At 51.6% G+C, this 17649-nt stretch overlaps 1 protein-coding gene across 3 annotated transcripts in view; it reads left to right on the top strand.

Annotated features, from left to right (window-relative positions):
- The window catches only part of IGSF3 (immunoglobulin superfamily member 3), a 94225-nt gene that overhangs the window by 51748 nt on the left and 24828 nt on the right, over positions 1 to 17649 (top strand). For 2 of the 3 annotated variants that reach the window (XM_027888243.1, XM_027888244.1), the window contains exons 3-6: positions 9307 to 9717; positions 10588 to 10977; positions 12666 to 13067; positions 16502 to 16906. In XM_027888243.1, coding sequence (XP_027744044.1) covers positions 9307 to 9717; positions 10588 to 10977; positions 12666 to 13067; positions 16502 to 16906 — 1608 coding nt within the window. The remainder of the gene's footprint in view (positions 1 to 9306; positions 9718 to 10587; positions 10978 to 12665; positions 13068 to 16501; positions 16907 to 17649) is intronic. The other variant, XM_027888245.1, reaches the window with a different exon arrangement.

The raw sequence follows: 17649 nt of genomic DNA, 5'->3' as shown, positions 1-17649 counted from the left end.
TGCAGTTCTCTCCTTCCCTGCCTGTGCCTGAGGATGCCAGTGTTTTTGCTTTGTCTTTCCATGGAAACTTAAGGCCCAAACCTGGGCTGAATGGAAAGTTGGGCTGTAATAGAGAATAAAGCCTAATTCTGTGCTTCCTTTGTACTTTGCTTGTGAGGGTTGAAGTGCTCCATTCTTGTTCAGCAGGAAGCTGGGTTTTGGAGGGGATGGACTGAGGATTCTTGATTTGGGAGCCTTTAGAGTCATTAGTTTAAGAACTGCTGCTTGCAAAAATCATCTCCCAAATGTGTCTTGGTCTGTGTTGTCTTGTCCCCAAGGCAAAAATAAATCATTGCTGCTGAGTCTAAGGAGAGAGCTGTTGGGACATTTTGAGTGAGTGAGAATGGGACACCTGAAGTTCTGGTCCTGGGCTTTGCAGCTCTGAGAGCAGATTAGACCCTCAAAAGCAGATGGGAGAAAGTCACTTGCAGGGTCTCAAAACCTTCATTATTGCATAAATGAAGGAAAAACAGCTTTCACGTGCACACTTTGACCTCCTGTATGATCTCTGCTGAGCTGTTGAAGTGGGGGCACTAATCTCTGAAAGCAGCTCTTGCACTCTTATCTCCTGGTGTTACTTGTATAGTTGAAGTAGAGAAGAATGAATCCTCCTTGAAGATTGATTTTTGAGAAGGGAGACTTACCTGACTATGGAGCACTGCAAATGTTATTATGGTCCAGGGGGAATGTGGCCTGAGATGCATTTTGAAATAATACTACACAACTCTCCCTGTCCTGCTGTTAGTATTGCCTGCCTAAACGTGCTAGATGGAATGAAATCAGGCTTTCAAAAAAATTGGAGAAAAGAGGATTTTCTAAGCTTCCCACTTCTGTCATTTCTTAACTTGGGCTTCAGAGGTGTAAAACATTAAGACAGTGTTGCATGCACAGCTTCAGGGGAGCCCGAGCTGTGTCAGCTCCTCAGCTCTGTGTTTCCCGGTCTTTATTTTTTGACTTTCCCTGCCTGTCCTGTGGGCTCCAGGAGGCTGTGGCTTAGCGGGTTGCCCTCTGCCAGTTTAAGCTACAGCAGATTCCCACATCCCTGCTCTCAGCTCACTAGTGCTGTTAAGGAAAACACATCAGCTTAACCCTTGGTGGAAGAGGTGCGTGCTGATGTGCTCTGCCTTCATGTTTGCGGTGGCTTAGGCTTGCCTTCAGCTGTGGTAGCTCACTGCTGGTGCTCGGGATCAGTGAGAGAGCTAAACCCTCACAGAGGTGAGACTGTAGAAGAGGGAGGGAGGCAGAGGAGGGATTTGTGAGCTGGCTCACCTTGGCTTGCTGCTGGAGGTTATTGCCTGCGCAGGTCAGTGTGGTGCACGGTGGTCTGTGCCCCGCTGCTGGGTGACACCTGCCTGGGTGTCTCCCCTGGGCTCTGTTTCAGAGGGGTGTGGGAGGTGCCTGGCAGTGCTGGGCTGGGCTGGCAGCCTGGCCAGGTGTCACTGAGCAATGCAGCAGGGGCACAGGGAGGTCCCAGGGCCAGGGTCACACGAAGCAGAGGCCAGGGTATGAACGTCACCTTCAGCAGAGCTGTGGGAGTGGGGCAGTGCCACGGTGTGCCTGGATCTTGTCCAGGTCTGCTTGGAGTGCCAGCCTGCTGAATGATATGCTGTGACCACAGAGCCCATCCAGGAACTGTGTCCTGTCAGGTGGCAGAGCAGGGGGATCCAGTCTGTCACCAAGCACAAGTTTCCTTCAAGGAAAAACGCTTGTCCTTTTTGGATGTTATCTCTGCCACCACCTTGAACCTATTTTTTTCTTGCAGACTGGTTTGCACTGTTCCTACAGAGGATTGCAGGACTGCAAAAAAAAGGTGTGCATATGCAAGGAAGGAAAGGTTTTCTTCTCTCCCATAGCTGGGAGATGGAGGCAGATGTGAAGCCTGTGCTCTCTGCCTCTGCCACACACCTGCCTCACTGTGCTGTTTGGCCACCTCTCCTTGCCTAGTGTCTCTGCCCCTTGGGCTGCCTGTTGTCAGGGTTCACTCCACTGATGCTGCAGATAATTTTTGCTAATGAACAAATGATGGCTCTCACTGCTGGGTGCCACCTTGTCCTTTTACCACCCCTTTCTGGTTTCTCCTCTTTCCTTTTTTTTTTTTTTTCCTTTTTTTTTTTTCTCAATTTTAATGAGGTCACTTGAACTTCTCCACCTAAATTAGCTGCCCTAATAACCAGGTGCTCCTTGGGATGCTCTGAGACATGGGTAGATAGAGGGAGGAGCTTGTTAGCAGAAGCCTGCCTTCTGCTATTCCCCAAAGTGGTTTTAGTTGAGGGCAGGGGCAGTGGCCATGAGTGTGCTCCCGGCATCTGCCACTCTGCATCCAAAGCAGTCGAGGGAAGGGGATCAGCATTTCTGGTGGAGCACTCACCACTCTGGGCAGGAGAAAACTCAGAGAAATCATCTAAACCGCGCTGTGCTGGCAGGGCTGGAGCACCAGAGTAAAGCCCAGGGGAAAAGCATGGGGGCAAAGCAGGTGTCCTTTCTCCTGGAGCTGAAGCACTCACAGGCAGTTGGGAAATCCTCAACTCCCCTGGGTCCATCAAGGAGAAAGCGGAGCTGGGGCTGAGCCCGTCTGTTCCCCTGAACTCACACCCTGAGCACACAGGGAGGGGGTTGCTGGTGGGGTCATGGGGCACCTGCTGCCAGCCCCCGTGGGTTCATGGTGTGGGGGCGTGGGAAGCTGCAGGAGAACCTCGCTGTCCCATGTGCCCGGGGTGGGCACACCGGCTTCCGACTGTGACATCCGATTAGGGGGTTCTGACACAGCTCGTGTACGCAGCTTTGGCTGGGAAGCTCCTGTTGCAAGGCACGTGGTGGAGACAGAGCAGGTTGAGCAGTGGGATCCTCTGCCACTGCCTGGGAGGGAGCGTAGCCACATCTTGCAATGGGTAGGCTGGGCTCGTGACTAACGGAGCCCGCAGCGAGCACGGGGAAGTTCAGGCCCTGACTCGGAAAGCTGACCTAATTTCCAGTTCTTGTGTCTTCTGTCTGATTCTCATTTCCCCTTTCTCCTACGTTAGTTACTTCTGGGGGTTTTTCCTGTGCCCTTTCTCACTGGCTGCTTGAACTCACCCGGTTGCGTTGGGAGATGCATTTCTATTGGCATAATCGTTCCAGCCGGTCATTAATGTACCAACAAGGATACTATTGTAATCGGAGGATTTATTACTACTGCTGTGAAACAGCTACCATGGCGTCTCACTTAACTCTTCAGCTCCCCTCTTGTCCTCTGCCAGTAGCTGAATCAGTAGCAAATTACCCTTTTAGAAAGCTGCTAGAACAACTGGGAACGTGTTATTTTATTCTGTTTTTTTCTTGCTCTTGCCACAGAATGCTGCAGTGATACAAATGCAAGCAAGTTCAGTGCTTCACTGAGCATTTCTTGAGTGTGTAGCAACTGAAAGTGACTTCGTGGTTAAAATTCTCATTTAAAATAAGGTTTAAATATATCCATGAAGATCAAAAGTGCATTCTGATTGCTTTTGTTTAGACCACAGCAGAAGTTCTGCTCACCCCTTCAGGAACTTGAGGGAAATTCACTATTTCAGAAAAGGGTCTTCCTTCTTTTTTAGTTTTCCTAACTAATTAGTAGTCTTTTATCTGCCTTTCATTTAAACCTGCCTTTAACCATACTTATTTTTCAGCGCAGATGGGGCTTTACTGAAGGAAAGTAATCCCCAACCAACCAGACTATTAACACTTGCTTTTCCCCTTGGTACCAGGAGCCTGTGGCTATATGTTGGTAGGCAAAGAAGAGAAGAGGGAACGTTTTTTGCACGGAGACCCCACACCCTCAGTCACAGTGAAAGCACCTCTTGGGGTGGTAGGTTTGCCTCCTCAGTTTCTGGTCTCCGGTAGGACCGTGGGCAGTGGAGGAAACTTAAAAGTAAAAAAGCTTTGCTGTGCCTGCAGCCACCTGTGAATCTCTACACGACGCTTAAAAAATTAGACAAGCTATAAGATGGCATGATCAGCTCAGATTTTTTCCTCTCACAAAGGTGACACTGCGGGCGTTCATCAGTTTTGCAGCGTAACACAGTTTGTGTTTTCCTCCGTGCTGGAGGCATTTGGCTGATGAGGAAGAGCAGTGCCTGATGTGCTGCAGCAGGTATGGATCAGCATGTACAGCTAATTGTCAGGCACGAGAGCTCCAGAGGATTACACTGCTAATCTACATACTGTTCCCACCCCTTCCTGCTGCCACACACGTGCACTCACGTCTGGATCCTGCAGGGAATGGCAGTCAATAGCGGTGTGGGGAGGGGTGTAAGGAGTGTGGCTCCCTGAGAGCTTGCAGTGACTGGGAGACAGCAGAGCCCTTCCAGCTGTTCCCATGGCATCAGGGTGGCTCTGGTGGCAGACCGTCCCTCCTTCCCTGGCATGGGTGGCCACAGAAGGGTTAGCAGATTGCAGGGGCTAATAACAAAAGGTTGTGTCCCTGTGCCTCATGCTCCCACCCACATTGCCAGTCAGGTGCCATTTGGTGCATTTTGCTCACCTCTGGGCTCACCAGGGTGGCTCTGGCATTGCTGTTCCTCTTGAGCTGTCCCTCTCCCCAGCAACCAGAGGGGCTGGGAAGGAGATTTGTGGTGCTGGGCTGTGATCCCTGCAGGACAACAACATGTTGTGGGGTGGACGGAAACATAACTCTTGCACTAATTCCCTGCGAAATCGAGAGCAGTATTTTTTAGCCAGAAGCAGCTGCTTAGGAGTAGGGAATACATGTATTTGTTCTTCCTAAATAATTTATGCTTGATTTTGGTAAGCTTAGCTCTGTCCAGGCAGATGAGGACACAGGGTAGCACCATAGACTGTCTCAAAAGTGTATCAGTGAGTAAGAGCTATAAGAAAATCCAAGGGAAGAAGAGAATGGTGGATTTTGCTTTTCCTGCAGTAGCCCTGAGATGGTCCAGCTGTACTGGATAGCCTGTCTAAATTGTTTTACTCCTGAGGAGCCTGCAGTGTAAATCTACCATAGTGCTAAGTGATTTTCACAGCACTGTTTTACCAGCTTGAGCAGGAGAGCCTCTGGCTCCCAGCCTGATGCTCCCCCTGCATCGCTTAGCAAGGAAACGGCATCTCAGGCAGGCATCTCTGCCTTGCCTGGGACTAGATGAGATGCTGGTAGCTCTCTGGTTTATGTCTGGCTCATAGAAGCTTTGATAGCCTACCTCTTGGAGCTAGTTGGGATTTTGGATACCCAAGGATGAACCTGAGCCAGTGTGGGGAGAAGGGAGATGCCTGAGTTGTCTTTGTCTACGTGGGCAGTGTTCAACATGGCACCTGGAGCTGCTGGAAATGGGGCTCAAAGGAAAGAGTGTGGAGGTGTGCACCAAGTCTGCACCTGGGAACTCCATTCTGTTCCCTGCCTGTGTTTTGGGAGACTGTCAGCCAGTTCCTTGTCCCAGAGTTAGCCATAGTTAGCTCACCAAATGCTTGTTGATTGTGAAGTGTGTGTATTTGAGGAGGGTTTGACTGGAGCTGGATGTGCAGCCTTCCTGAGGAGGGATGCCCTGGCGAGAGAGGAGCAGCTCCAGGCTCTCCGCTCCTTGTCCTGGCAGCTGAGCCCTGGGACTCTCTCTGGCTGAGTCCCTGACACCCTCTAGTGGAAATACTTATATTTAATATTTCAGGAGCTTTCAAAACTTGGCAGTGGTTGTGAGCATCCTGTACTTAGCACCAAGTACCTATCCCAGTGCCCTCTGCAGTGACCTGTGGCTTGGGGACTAATAGGAAGTGCTGTATTTCTTGTTCTTCAGTGTTGTAAGTACAAGCTCAAACCTGTCAGCTGTGACTGGATCTGGGATGGCAGTAGTGCAATAGGTTTGCTCCCAGAAATTGCTTTTCAGTCATTCATCTCCTTGTCCAGCCACTTGCTGCCAAATCTAACACTGGTGCTGGAGAGAACAGAGTTCTTCTGACACATCTGGAGGGTCATGACAGCTGGAGGGATGGACTTGGGTTGGAGGACAAGGAGGAAGCAAGGCTGGGTGCTGGGGGAAGTGCTGAGGAGGCTGCCTGGGTGGCACCTGGACAAGAGGGGAGAAACAGGCAGGAGATGGGTGAGAAAGAGTGGGCAAGAGGACATGTCCTGCAGCATCCCTCTTGGCTATGACTCAGATGTGGCTCTGCTCCCCTTCACACAGTGAAATGCCTCTCATCTAAGCTTACCAACTTGCTTTCAAGTGAAGCTCAGCTTTCAGGATGTCCCCAGAAAACCTGGTTCTTCTGTGGCAGGTGGCTGCAGGAAAGTGTGTGGGCAGCTCAGCAGCGTGATGGCTGGCAGCAGAGCCAGGGCTCCCAGGTGAGCCCCATGCAAAGAATTACTCGTGTCCTGATATGCAAACGGGTGTCTCTGAAGCCTAAACAGGGTGACTGGCTTGGAAGGAACTTCTGATAATGCTGCGTCCCACCCTAGTGAGCATTTTTGCAGTGTTCCATGCTTGCTTCCCTCTCTGTGACTTCCAGCCGTGGTCTGTTCCAGCCTGATGGGCTACACCATGCCTGTAGCCCTCTTGTTGGTGCAGGCCAGCGGGATCTCTGCCATGGGGTGGTGTGTGGGTCCCAGCAGACCTGTGTCCCCGCTGTGGGAGTCCCCAGTGCTCTGTAGCATTCAGAACGAAATACTCACTGGCCATCTGAAATGAGCTGTGTGACCTGCTTGGAGAATAGCATTTTCCTCTTTCTCCTGCCGACTTCCCCCCTTCCCAAACCTACTGCCTGAGCCGCGTCTTGCAGTGTAAATAAAACAGTTGTCAGTGCATCATTGGCCAAGCGTGAGAGTGGTGGTGTGAAGCACAGAGCCTTCCCTCTGGCCCAGCCACCTCAGGACTCTGGCTTGTCCCTCCCTGATCATCTGACCCTTTGGAAAATGGGCTTTCATTTAGCCAGCAGATCTCTAGTCCTCCTGGTTAAGAAGGTGACACCGACTGAATGTGTGTTCTTGCCAGGCTGGTTTAAGACAATTGCCTCTAGGCTGCGTGCAACCCAAAAGCTCTTACAGATTCCTCTAACCCGGAGGATCTTGATTGACTCTTTTAACCAAAAGAGCAGGAGGAATGCAGCACAGTGTGTCAGGCATTCCCACAGTTAAATTACACCTTTAACCACATGCTGACACCTCCTGATTCTTTTCCCCGAGTGCATTTTGCAATAACTTGCCCGTGTGGTACAAAAGATGCTACCTCCAGCCAGGTTATGACCTGGAAATCCAAAGTTACGGTTCCAGCTGGCAAAATGACACCCATGCCAACCTCCAATCTGCTCAGGGAACAGCCCAGCCTTCAGACAGGCTTCCCAGCATTACTCCCAGGGACGGGCAGCTCCAGGTCTGGCAAGCCAAGTGCCTGGCCCCTACTCGAGCATGACCTGGCTTGTCCTGCATAGCCAGGCAGGCTCCTGGGATCAGCTGCTCTCTGCTTTCTGCCTTGTGCTTCCCCAGAGAGCAGCTCTGCTGCTGAGCAGGGCTGGGGGGCACGCAGGGAACTGGTGGGGTGCACAAGGCTCTCAGACTGGGGGGAAGGAGAGCAGGCACACTTCACAGATACCCGCTTTCACCTCCCAAGCTGTTGTGTGGAGGCTGGTGTAGCAGGGAGCTCTGCCTTCAAAGCATCTCAGCGGGAGAGTCGCTTCAGCAAGATGATGATCAGGTTTAATTTATTTAAATAACATAAGGAAAGTTGTAGGAGCTTGTGGCTGGAGGGCAAAGAGAAAGGAGCTGTGCAGCTCTGGAAATTATTCAATGAGGTTTGAAATGAGAAGTTTAAAGTTTATTGTGCAGGCAGTGTGAACTGGAAAGGTTAGTTGCTGCTGTCACCACTGGCTTGGGAGTCAGGGGAAGGGGGAAAGGTGAAGCAAGCAGGATCCTGGCCGTGCTCTGCCAGAAGCTCTTGCCAGGGAGCAGGGGATAGGGGCTCCAGATGAGGGGAAGGGAGGGAGTAGGAGATGTGGCCACTGGGACAGAGGCAATAACCTGCGATGAGAACAACCTTACAAAGGTACTGACAGGGGCAGTAACCTGGGTAGTCAACATGTGGTAAAAGCAAATGCTTCCATCCAGGCTGGGTGCGAGAAGATTTCCCTCTTGTTTACTCCCAACTCATGCCTTTTTTCTTTCCTCTCTTCTGTTTTTGACTTTTCTGCCATAAATAATCCCAGTGGTTGTCTTCACTGCAGTTCATTGCTTTCTGTAGCAGTGCCTGAATGAAACAGATGCAGCTTTTGGCAGCTCAGCTAATTTTGTCAAACCACCCAGTGCTGTCAATGAAACTGAACTGAGATATGTTAATTATATTCCACTGGTACGTGGCAAAACCGTGGGCATTAACAGGCTTGCTAACACTGCCTCATCTGCAGAGCTGGGGAGAGGTTTTAAATTCTTCTTTCTTTCCACATGAAGTTTCTTGAGACAGCAAAGTCTAGAAAGGCTTCTTTATAAAAATTAAGTCTTATCTTCTGGTGGCAGAAGAACCTCTTACTAAAATCAAGCAAGGTTGAGGGGCTGCAATTTTTTTTTTTCATCCTGATTTTAGCAGCTATACTTCCTTTCCTCTGGTTAATCAACTGGAAAAGTAGCCAGCAATTTTATTACCAAGTGCCTTGACATAGCTGTGTCCCTGGAATAGGCATTGGTCAGGATGCAATTGCATTGCTGCCCTCAGAGGAGCCAGTTCCCTCTGAATGCAGAAACCCCTTCATTTGGCCTGAGGGGGTCATTAAAAGATGAAATGATATAAACAAAGGAGAAGGGAGTTGGATCTCCTGACTTTTTTATGAGAGAAGATTAAAGGAACTAAGTATGTTCAGCTTGGCCCCACCGATGATGAAGAGCAAAGACCTTTCCAGGGCTAAGGAGAGGCTGAAGGATGTGGGCAAGAGTGGGTTCACAGAGCATGCTGGGGGGCACATGATGAAGGGGAGGCTGCTCGTAACAAAAGGCCTCCATGGGAAGTGGAGCTGTGGTGCTCTACAGCGTGATGGAAAGCTCTGTTCAATTGCTGGGGCCCACTGAGCAGGAATTTGAGCACTGCACTGGAGTATGTGCAGCAGGTCAAGGTCTTTCCCAGCTAACGGCTTTGGGGACGATTCCCCTCTTTTTAGGGGCTAGATGTGAGATAGCAGGGCCTTGCTAATACATAATGATTAGTTGCCACTCCCAGAAAAGAAAGAAAGAAATCCCAGCTCTCTTTTAGTGTGTCTGGGCTTTAGACTCGGCCTTTTGGCACTGCTGACTCCGGGGCTGTGTTTCCCTGTCCCCCTTGGCTGCAGTGATCCCCGACTCGCTGCGAGTGACGGCGGTCCCGCAGACACTCAACAAAGTGGAGCATGACTCCCTGGAGCTGAAGTGCGAGGTGTCCAAGAGCACAGCCCAGCACAGCCACGTCTCCATCGCCTGGTACCGGCAGCGCGGCAGTGAGGTGCCCGTGGAGGTCATCTCCCTCAGCCGCGACTTCGTCCTGCGGGCCGGCAGCGCCTACGCCCAGCGACAGGCCACGGGGGACGTTCGCCTGGACAAAGTTGGGGAGACCACCTCAAAGCTCACCATCTACAACCTCCACCCGTCAGATCAGGGAGAGTTTTACTGCGAGGCGGCGGAGTGGATCCAGGACCCGGACGATTCTTGGTACGCCATGACCCGCAAGCGCTCCCAGGGCGCCATCGTCAACGTGCAAGCCACTGGTGAGTGTCTCCTCGGCTTTTTCTCTCTGGGCTGGGAGGTGGGAGGAGGTGGAAAAAGGGGCTGTGCCTTGCTAGGTGGCTGGGGTTTGGCTTCTTGCTTTGCCGTGTGCCCGACTTGTGAGGCTGCTGGCTGGGCAAAGGAGGGCACAAGCACTGCCTGGGGGCACGGCAAATGTCAGCAAAGACCAGTCAGGGGACAACAGGGCAGCAAGGGGGCTTGGGTGGTCTGGGTATCTCCTGGTTTGGTCAGCGATCTGGGCCTGATACAGAAGCTAAAACATATGCCTTAAGCACTTGGTGCTAGCACAGACAGTGAGAATTTTGGTAAGTGAAGAGGTAAGAGTGTCACAGCAGAAAATAAAACTAAAACTTTTCAGCAAGCGCTTCTGTATTGCACGAGGTCCATTTGCAAGTTAAAATCCTTCTAGCCCACAGCACAGTTCCTGCTAAGGATCTAAAGATCCAGCTGAGCTCTTTCTTCCTCTGTGATATCCCCAAAGGCTCTGCCTCTTGACTCCAGCGGAGCAGGGTGTGAGTTAGGACTAGGCTCCAGGTCATATTCCACAGTACTGCTGAATGCTGCTGTCACATCAGAGCTGCTCCCAGGAGGAAAGGCTGGAGGGGAGGATTGTGACTGGGCAAGCCTCACAGCTCTTTGCTTGCAAGTCAGGAAGCTGCCTCTCTGACAGCAATGGCCCATCTGGCCTCTCACAGCAAAAGCAAACCCCTAAACCCTTTCACCTATGGACGTGCATGTCCAAGGGATGTTCGCCACAGAGGGAGTAGCAAGTTGTAAACGCCTCATGTGAGGTGTGCTGGCTCTCCTGATGGGCTTTGCTGGGCTGATGCATGAGAGATGTCTCTCCCCAGATAAGGAGTTCAGCGTCCGGCTGGAGACAGAGAAGCGGATGTACATCGTGGGGGAGCCGGTGGAGTTCCGGTGCATCCTGGAGGCTCAGAACATCCCCGACCGCTACTTCTCCATCTCCTGGGCCTTCAACAGCTCCCTCATCGCCAGCCTGGGGCCCAACGCCGTGCCGGTGCTCAACAACGAGTTTGCCCAGCGCGAGGCCCTGGGGCAGCTGAAGGTGGCCAAAGAGAGTGACAGCGTTTTCGTGCTGAAGATCTACCGCCTCCGCCTCGAGGACAGCGGCAAGTACAACTGCCGGGTGACCGAGCGGGAGAAGACCGTGACAGGGGACTTCATCGACAAGGAGAGCAAGCGGCCAAAGAACATCCCCATCACTGTTATGCCTCTCAGTAAGTAGAGACATGCCCATCCCCTCCTGGGGACAGTGCTGACCTGGGCAGCCAGCTGGTGAAGCCGTGATGTGCCCAGACAGTGGTGGTGGGGGAGAGGGAGGATAAGAGTTTGCGTGCCTTGGAGGCTTGGAATTCCAACTGGCAAGATTTATTTTTGTTGTTGGGAAGAGTATGAAAAGGGTATGGAAGGGTATGTGTTGGGTTCGTAGTGGGCAGTCATGCCCACACCCAAGCTGGCAGTTTTGTCCTTGAGCTGAAGGTACATGTGCCAACCTCTAACTTGCTCCTCACACCTCTCTCCTTGCCTTACTCCACAGGGAGCTGGGTGCTCTAAAGTATTCACCAGGCCTAATGGGTAGACTGGCTTGGCCTTGGTTTATCCTAATAGCTGCTGGGTTCCTGCAGGCCGTTCAGCGGTGTTTGTTCAGCTGTCTGGCAAGACAGCTCTACGGGGAGAAACCAGGGTTTGTGTGCTCCTTGAGCCCCTGTACTCTTTGCATGGAGCTCTGTACTGGTCACTGTGTGTCAGCCAACTCTGATGAAAACAAGCTGCTGGAGTCTTGCCTGAATGCCCTTTGTGTTTATCAGAAAATCATGATAAATCAATCATGATAAATACAGAAATAACAAGATCAAGGGGAGAGGGTCCGCTGACTCATTCCTTGTTTTGCTCTCTGAAATTCAGGTAGCCATGGCGTGATGAACCATGGACGTGTTGCCCATGCTACCCTGGCAGTGGGCTTTGACCAAACAGAGGGTAGCTGAAAGGGGAATTTGTGCTGTATTTGTCTCCTATCTCTTAGGTTTGTAGGGAAATGCAGCCCTTTCCTCTAGCTTTTTTCCCCTCTTCCTCATTTCTCCAAGAGAAATTCTATTTCTTTTCTCTCCTGCCGATATTCGGTCTCATTTGTTTGGCTTTGAAAATTACTCTAGTTAGAAATCTTGTGCTGGACAAGTGTCTAAAATGTAGTGCTTCTATGCACAGCCATCTTTCAGACAGACTTCATTCTTGCCATTTGATAAATCACCAGCCTTAGGAACAAATGTGATGATTTTTCAAGGATGCTAAGTGTCCAAAACTCCAACGGAAGACAGCAGGAGTAACCAGCACTCAGTATCTCTGAAAAACAGCCATAAAGCCTTACCACTCTGGGAAGCTCAGGATACCAGATATTTTTTTTAATGTTACCAAACAGTGATAGCTACCAGTAGTGTCACTAGCTGTGGCAATTTTGGGAGAGCTTCTCCCAGAAGGTGTTACAGGAATGGATGTAGCAAGATGGTGACCAGGGTGGCATGAATTGAAAACCCCTGAGAGCTGGAAGCTTTTTTTTTTGGCAGAGCCAGTTGCATGCAGTGCTAATTGTAGCAACAGAAATTCCCTCAAGTTTTGCTGAAATCCCATCCCGGACCTGTGACCAGAAGACACGGCAATGTCTCATGAGCCGGCTTTGGCCTACACCTGCTTTGAGTGTGCAAGTCACCAGGAGCAGCTCGCTGCCCACAGGCCGGTTTTGGATGTGGTTAAAACATGGCATGAGGTTAAAACGTGCCTGGACCCAAATGTGTGGGCAGTCTCCTGCACCTGGTGGAAAGCGTCTCTGGCCAGCAGCGTCCTTCTTGCAGCCCGAGAAGTGGCGAGTGTGTGTCATCTCCCCTGTGTGTGTATGCGTTTCTCTCCTTAGAGACCAGCATCTCCTTGGAGATTATCAACAACGCCAGCAATGTCTTGGAAGGAGAGAGCCTGCGCTTTGGCTGCAACGTGCGCTCGGGCTTCGGGCCCCAGAGCCGCCTCTCGGTCACCTGGCAGCTGGTGGACAAGCTGAACCGGCGCAGCGAAATCGTGCGTCTGGACCGGGAGGGCACCCTGCACCCCGGCCCCTCGTACGCTGAGCGCAGCAGCTACGGGGGCATCCAGGTGGAGCAGGTCCGGCCCGGCTCCTTCACCCTGGAGATCTTCAACAGCGTCAAGGCGGACGAGGGCCACTATGAGTGCCGGGTGGCCGAGTGGACGCGGACGCTGGATGGGGAGTGGCAGATGGTTGGGGAGCGGCACGCGGGCACCCCGGTGTCCATCACTGCTCTGGGTGAGTACTTGAGGCACGGGGGGCCGTGGGGCCGTGCTCCCCCGCGCCTGGCTGTCCCACAGAAGGTCACCTGCAAATAACTGGGGCTGCTCTCGGCGCACTTGCCCTTGCTTGGCAGCAGAATGGAGGTACCCAGCTCCTGGTAGGCTGGTGCAAAACATGCACCGTTGCGTGTGGGGGCAGAGTCTGAGGGGTGGCTGTGGCTGGCAGGAGCAAAGCAGGGGTGGCTTAGGAGAGGGACGGTGCTTCCAGCATCCTTCGGAGGGGAGAGGCTGCCAGTCCCATGTCACGTCCCCCCAGCATTGGAGCCGGGCTGTGGTCAGTGCAGTGGTGGTGCTCCACTGGCAGCCTGTGGGCATCAAAGCCTCCTTGCCTGCCCTGAGTAAACCTTACCTCTGCTCACCAGACCAAGAGAGGAAAATGCTGGGCGTTGGCCCAGCCACCAAAAATGGTGAGCATCTGTGACAGCACCAGAAGCCTTCAGAAAGCCTGAGACAGGAATGGTCCTCGCTGCCTCTGCAAGGAAGCACTGAGCTGCTGGTCCAGAACTGCAACGTTGTCCATGACCAAGGTGAACTAGTGCCTGGAATCATTGCAGCTGGGGCTCTGCTCTGCCAAGGGGCTCCTCCATTTCAAACACAGTGAAACCACATCAGTTTAGGAGAGGGCAGGTAGGGCAGTAGGGATTCTGAGTGGATGGTGAATTACTTTTGTCCTGCTCTGGTCTTGCTGTATTAAGTCCTGGACTACTTCCCAAAGTGATTTTCAGGAGGCTGAAGAAGGATGACTGCTTCTATGAGGCCACTGATTTGCAGAATGCTAGGAGCTCTATTAAAAGGTCAAGATAGGATTTTGGGGGATTTTGTGTAGTTTTTGGTTCTCTGTAGTATTAAGCTTTGACAAGATATATGAGACCAGACTTGAAAGTTGTATAGTATTCTGATTAAAATCTTGCTTTTTTTCCTCCTTTCCTCCCCTTCACTTTTGACCTTCTTTTGGAGGCTGTTTTGTCTATAGCTAGAAATCTTTTCTGTATAGATTCCAAAAGCAGGTAGGGATGTTTGTTTGTAAAGAACTACAGGCAAATTCTTGTCTGGTTTCAATAATATCTTCCTCATGAGGTCAGCAGCATTTGGTCCAGTACAAGTCCCAAGTATCAGCCCTTCTCTTTACTCTGCCACCTGCAGCAGTGTTGAGATTAAGAAATGAGATTTTAAAATGTGACGTTTTTACTCTTGTTAAAATTTAAGTTGCTCAGAATTGCACAGCAGTTGCAGAAGATGCGATGGAAAGGTCGCTCATCCTCCACTCCTCGTCCCAGAGAAATCACCGGCTGTTGAGTGTGTTCTGTCAAGACCTAAGAAGTTCCTAGGTCCCTTTCTATAACTAGCAAAGCTAAAGTAGCTCGTAAAAATATAATAGAGAAACTACTTAGTATTGTTTCACTGTTGCTGAATCTGATATTTTTTGTTCAGCATGCTGTTTTTGAAATGTCCTGAGATACTCAAATGCAGGGTGCTAAGAAAGAGCGGGAGAGGTTTATGGCTTCAGAAATTGCTAGTTAAAAAAAATGCAGTAAATTTAGTGACACTCACATTTCAAGTTAAGGTGTAATCGTTTTCCAGTCTGCCAGGGTAAGAAACTCTTTAGCTGAACCAGCACAGATGCTGTTCAATCCCATAAATCTGTCTACAGGGTGGCTCAGAAGCAATAGCCAGAAGAGAGATGTGTTGTCGGATGAGAGTAGATGTCCCTGAACTTTTGAGGATCTGGAGTGCATGGCAGGGCCTTCAGTCGCTGGCAAGCCACAGAAGGAAGGGACAGGAGACTGATGTATTCTAGTAGGGAGGTTTTACGGAAAATCTGTCCTTTGCCTGTTAACCTAAGTGCCATGACTCTGTTGGTGGAATTGAGAAACACACCTGCTGTGTGAAAGCCTCTTCATGAAACTTCCTTGCCCAGGCCAGCTGGTGACTACACTTGTTGAAGTCAGCTGGTCTTAGTGAAATTAAGTTGGCTTTCTGGGTCCATTGCTGGCTCAGTGGTGCTCTGAGCTGGGCCTGGTAACACGCGTGCTGGGGCAGGAGGATCTGAAAGTAAGGGATTATGTGGCGATGAGGCAGAGCAGTCCTGCAGGGGAGACAGCCTGGGTCTCACTCTCCTCTCCTGGGGGATCACTGAACATGTTGTGAGAGGTTTTAATCCCAAGATTGACCTGTTTTCTCAGTAATTACACGTCCTGGAGCTCTGGCATGGTGATGCCGTAGAGTTGCAGAGGCACTTGCTGAAAGCGTGCAGATACTGCACATGCTGATCAGAAAATGTTCCTGTTCCTACTGGGCACTGTCTGGGGTTTCCCCAAGCAGCAGAGGCTGTGCTGGGAGCTGGGATAGTCAACACTGCAGGGAGAGGGGGGAGAACTGTCAGCCTACGTGGGACACCCCATGGAGCTTCCCAGAAAGGGAGCGCTTTTGAGGATGTTGGCAAAAGAAAGCAAGGTCCCTGCTTAGTCTGCTGGCTACACTGAAGTGATTGGAAGAGAAGAAAATTTTTCTCTCTGCAGCTTGGCACAAATGAGCAATGGAAATATTCTGACCCAAAATGTAAGCCTGACTGGCTTGCAGTTGACTAACTTGGGAAGATGTTATCTTCAAATTACTAAAGGACTGCTGATCTAAACTCCCCAAAACAAACAAAGTGCTGGGGCTAGACAAGTCGAAGTGTATTGACTGGCCTGCAGAGTGGCAGACATGCGAGGATAACTGCATGAAACTGTCCTGGAGCTGTGATCTGGAAGTGAATGAAAGCTGTGGGAAGAACAGGAGCAACCAGCTTCTCTTTCATTTCCCTCCATCCTGGGGTTTTGTAACCACTGCCACCTCTATGATGCATGAACGAAGGCTGCTGCTTCTTGCTTTCCTCTTTTTTCATTCATCTGCAGCAACCAGCCGCCCGCCTGGGGTGGGAGACAGGGTGGGTTGTGAATCACAGGGTCTGAGAGCAGCCAGGCTGGTGCTGGGCAATTCCTCTGCCAGGTGCTGCTCCCTTACCTCCGTGCTGCTGCGTTTCCGTATGGAGCTCTGGCAGCCTGCAGAGGCCGGCCAGCCGCCCTTTGGTCTCGGGGGATCCCACTCCTCTGGGCAGAAATCGAGCACAGTCCTCCTAATGCTGCAGCCAGTGCTCAGGCAGGCAATCACTGCTGTTCAGGCAGTCCCTGCTGTTCAGGCAGTCACCACTATGCAGGCACTTCAGCATGTTCTCACCACTGCTTCTCATGCCACTTCGCATTTACAAGTGAGAAGCCAACACAACACAAGCACGGGCGGCTGATTATTCCAGGCCTTCAGCTGGATGACCACGCTCTAGCTTTTGCATGCTGACAGCAGGGCCTCCCCAGGCAGGCGTCTCTCAAAGCCCCTTCTCTCTCCCCACAGAGGCCGGCTTTGCTGTCACAGCCATCTCCCGCACCCCCGGCGTCACCTACAACGAATCCTTTGACCTCCAGTGCATCATCAAGCCCCACTACCCGTCCTGGGTGCCGGTGTCGGTGACGTGGCGTTTCCAGCCAGCGGGCAGCACCGAGTTCCACGACCTGGTGACCTTCACGCGTGACGGGGGGGTGCAGTGGGGTGACAGGTACCTGGGTTTCCGGACCCGCACCGCCATCGAGAAGGCCGAGTCCTCCAACAACGTGCGCCTGAGCATCAGCCGGGCCAGCGACACGGAGGCCGGCAAGTACCAGTGCGTGGCTGAGCTCTGGAGGAAGAACTACAACAGCAGCTGGACAAGGCTGGCGGACAGGACCTCCAACCTGCTGGAAATCAGGGTCCTGCGGCCAGGTGAGTGCCAGGAGTGCGTGAGAAGGGCTGGGGGAGGGTGTTGTGGGCATGGGGTACCTGCCAGTGCTGCGGTGGTCTCTCCTGAGTTAGGACTGCTCTTGTGGCTGTGACTGACGTCTCACACTTGTAGATGACTCAGGTGGAACTGCTCAGCTCTTCAGCCACAGATATGTTGGAGTTCCTTTATTCATCTCCGGGGAACTGGGTCCTCTCCTTGCCTCTTGTATGCTCTTCATAGGGTTTTCTTCTGGGAAACGAGGTGGATGAAGCTCAGTCCAGTCTCTGGACTGTTCTTGTGAGACAGAGGTGGTTTTCAGGTTGCCGCCTCCATTCATCAGGGCAGACCAGCCTAGGCAAGAGAAGAGAGGAACAGGTCAAGCAGGATCAAAGAAGAAAGACATGTTCTCAGCAAAAGCCTGTCCATGCACATGCACCATAGGTGAGGTGCTGCAGCTCTTGTTTAGTAACTGGCTGCATCTCTCAGTCTGCTGGGGGCACCTTCAAAAGCAGATGGTGATCAAAGAGCCTGACTTTCACCCCCACCAGAAACTCAGCCCTTTTGGCTTTAAGTCACCGGGGCTGTGGGTGCCCACACAGAGTGTGCAAGAGCTGGGCAACAAATACCTGGTGGGGCAGGGAGAGTCAGAAAACCTACAAGATGCTTATGCTCCCTGTACAGCCAGTGGAGAGAGTGAGGCCTTGTCACTGGTATTTTGGGGATGCCTTTCTTTTGCATGAAGAAT

This window comes from Empidonax traillii, unplaced genomic scaffold (genome assembly GCF_003031625.1).
Source record: "Empidonax traillii isolate 1590-97213 ecotype Southwest subspecies unplaced genomic scaffold, ASM303162v1 scaffold236:size2090792, whole genome shotgun sequence".
Taxonomy (NCBI): domain Eukaryota; kingdom Metazoa; phylum Chordata; class Aves; order Passeriformes; family Tyrannidae; genus Empidonax; species Empidonax traillii.
The sequence above is the reverse complement of the archived record's forward strand: the minus strand, read 5'-3'. Positions and strand labels throughout refer to the sequence as shown.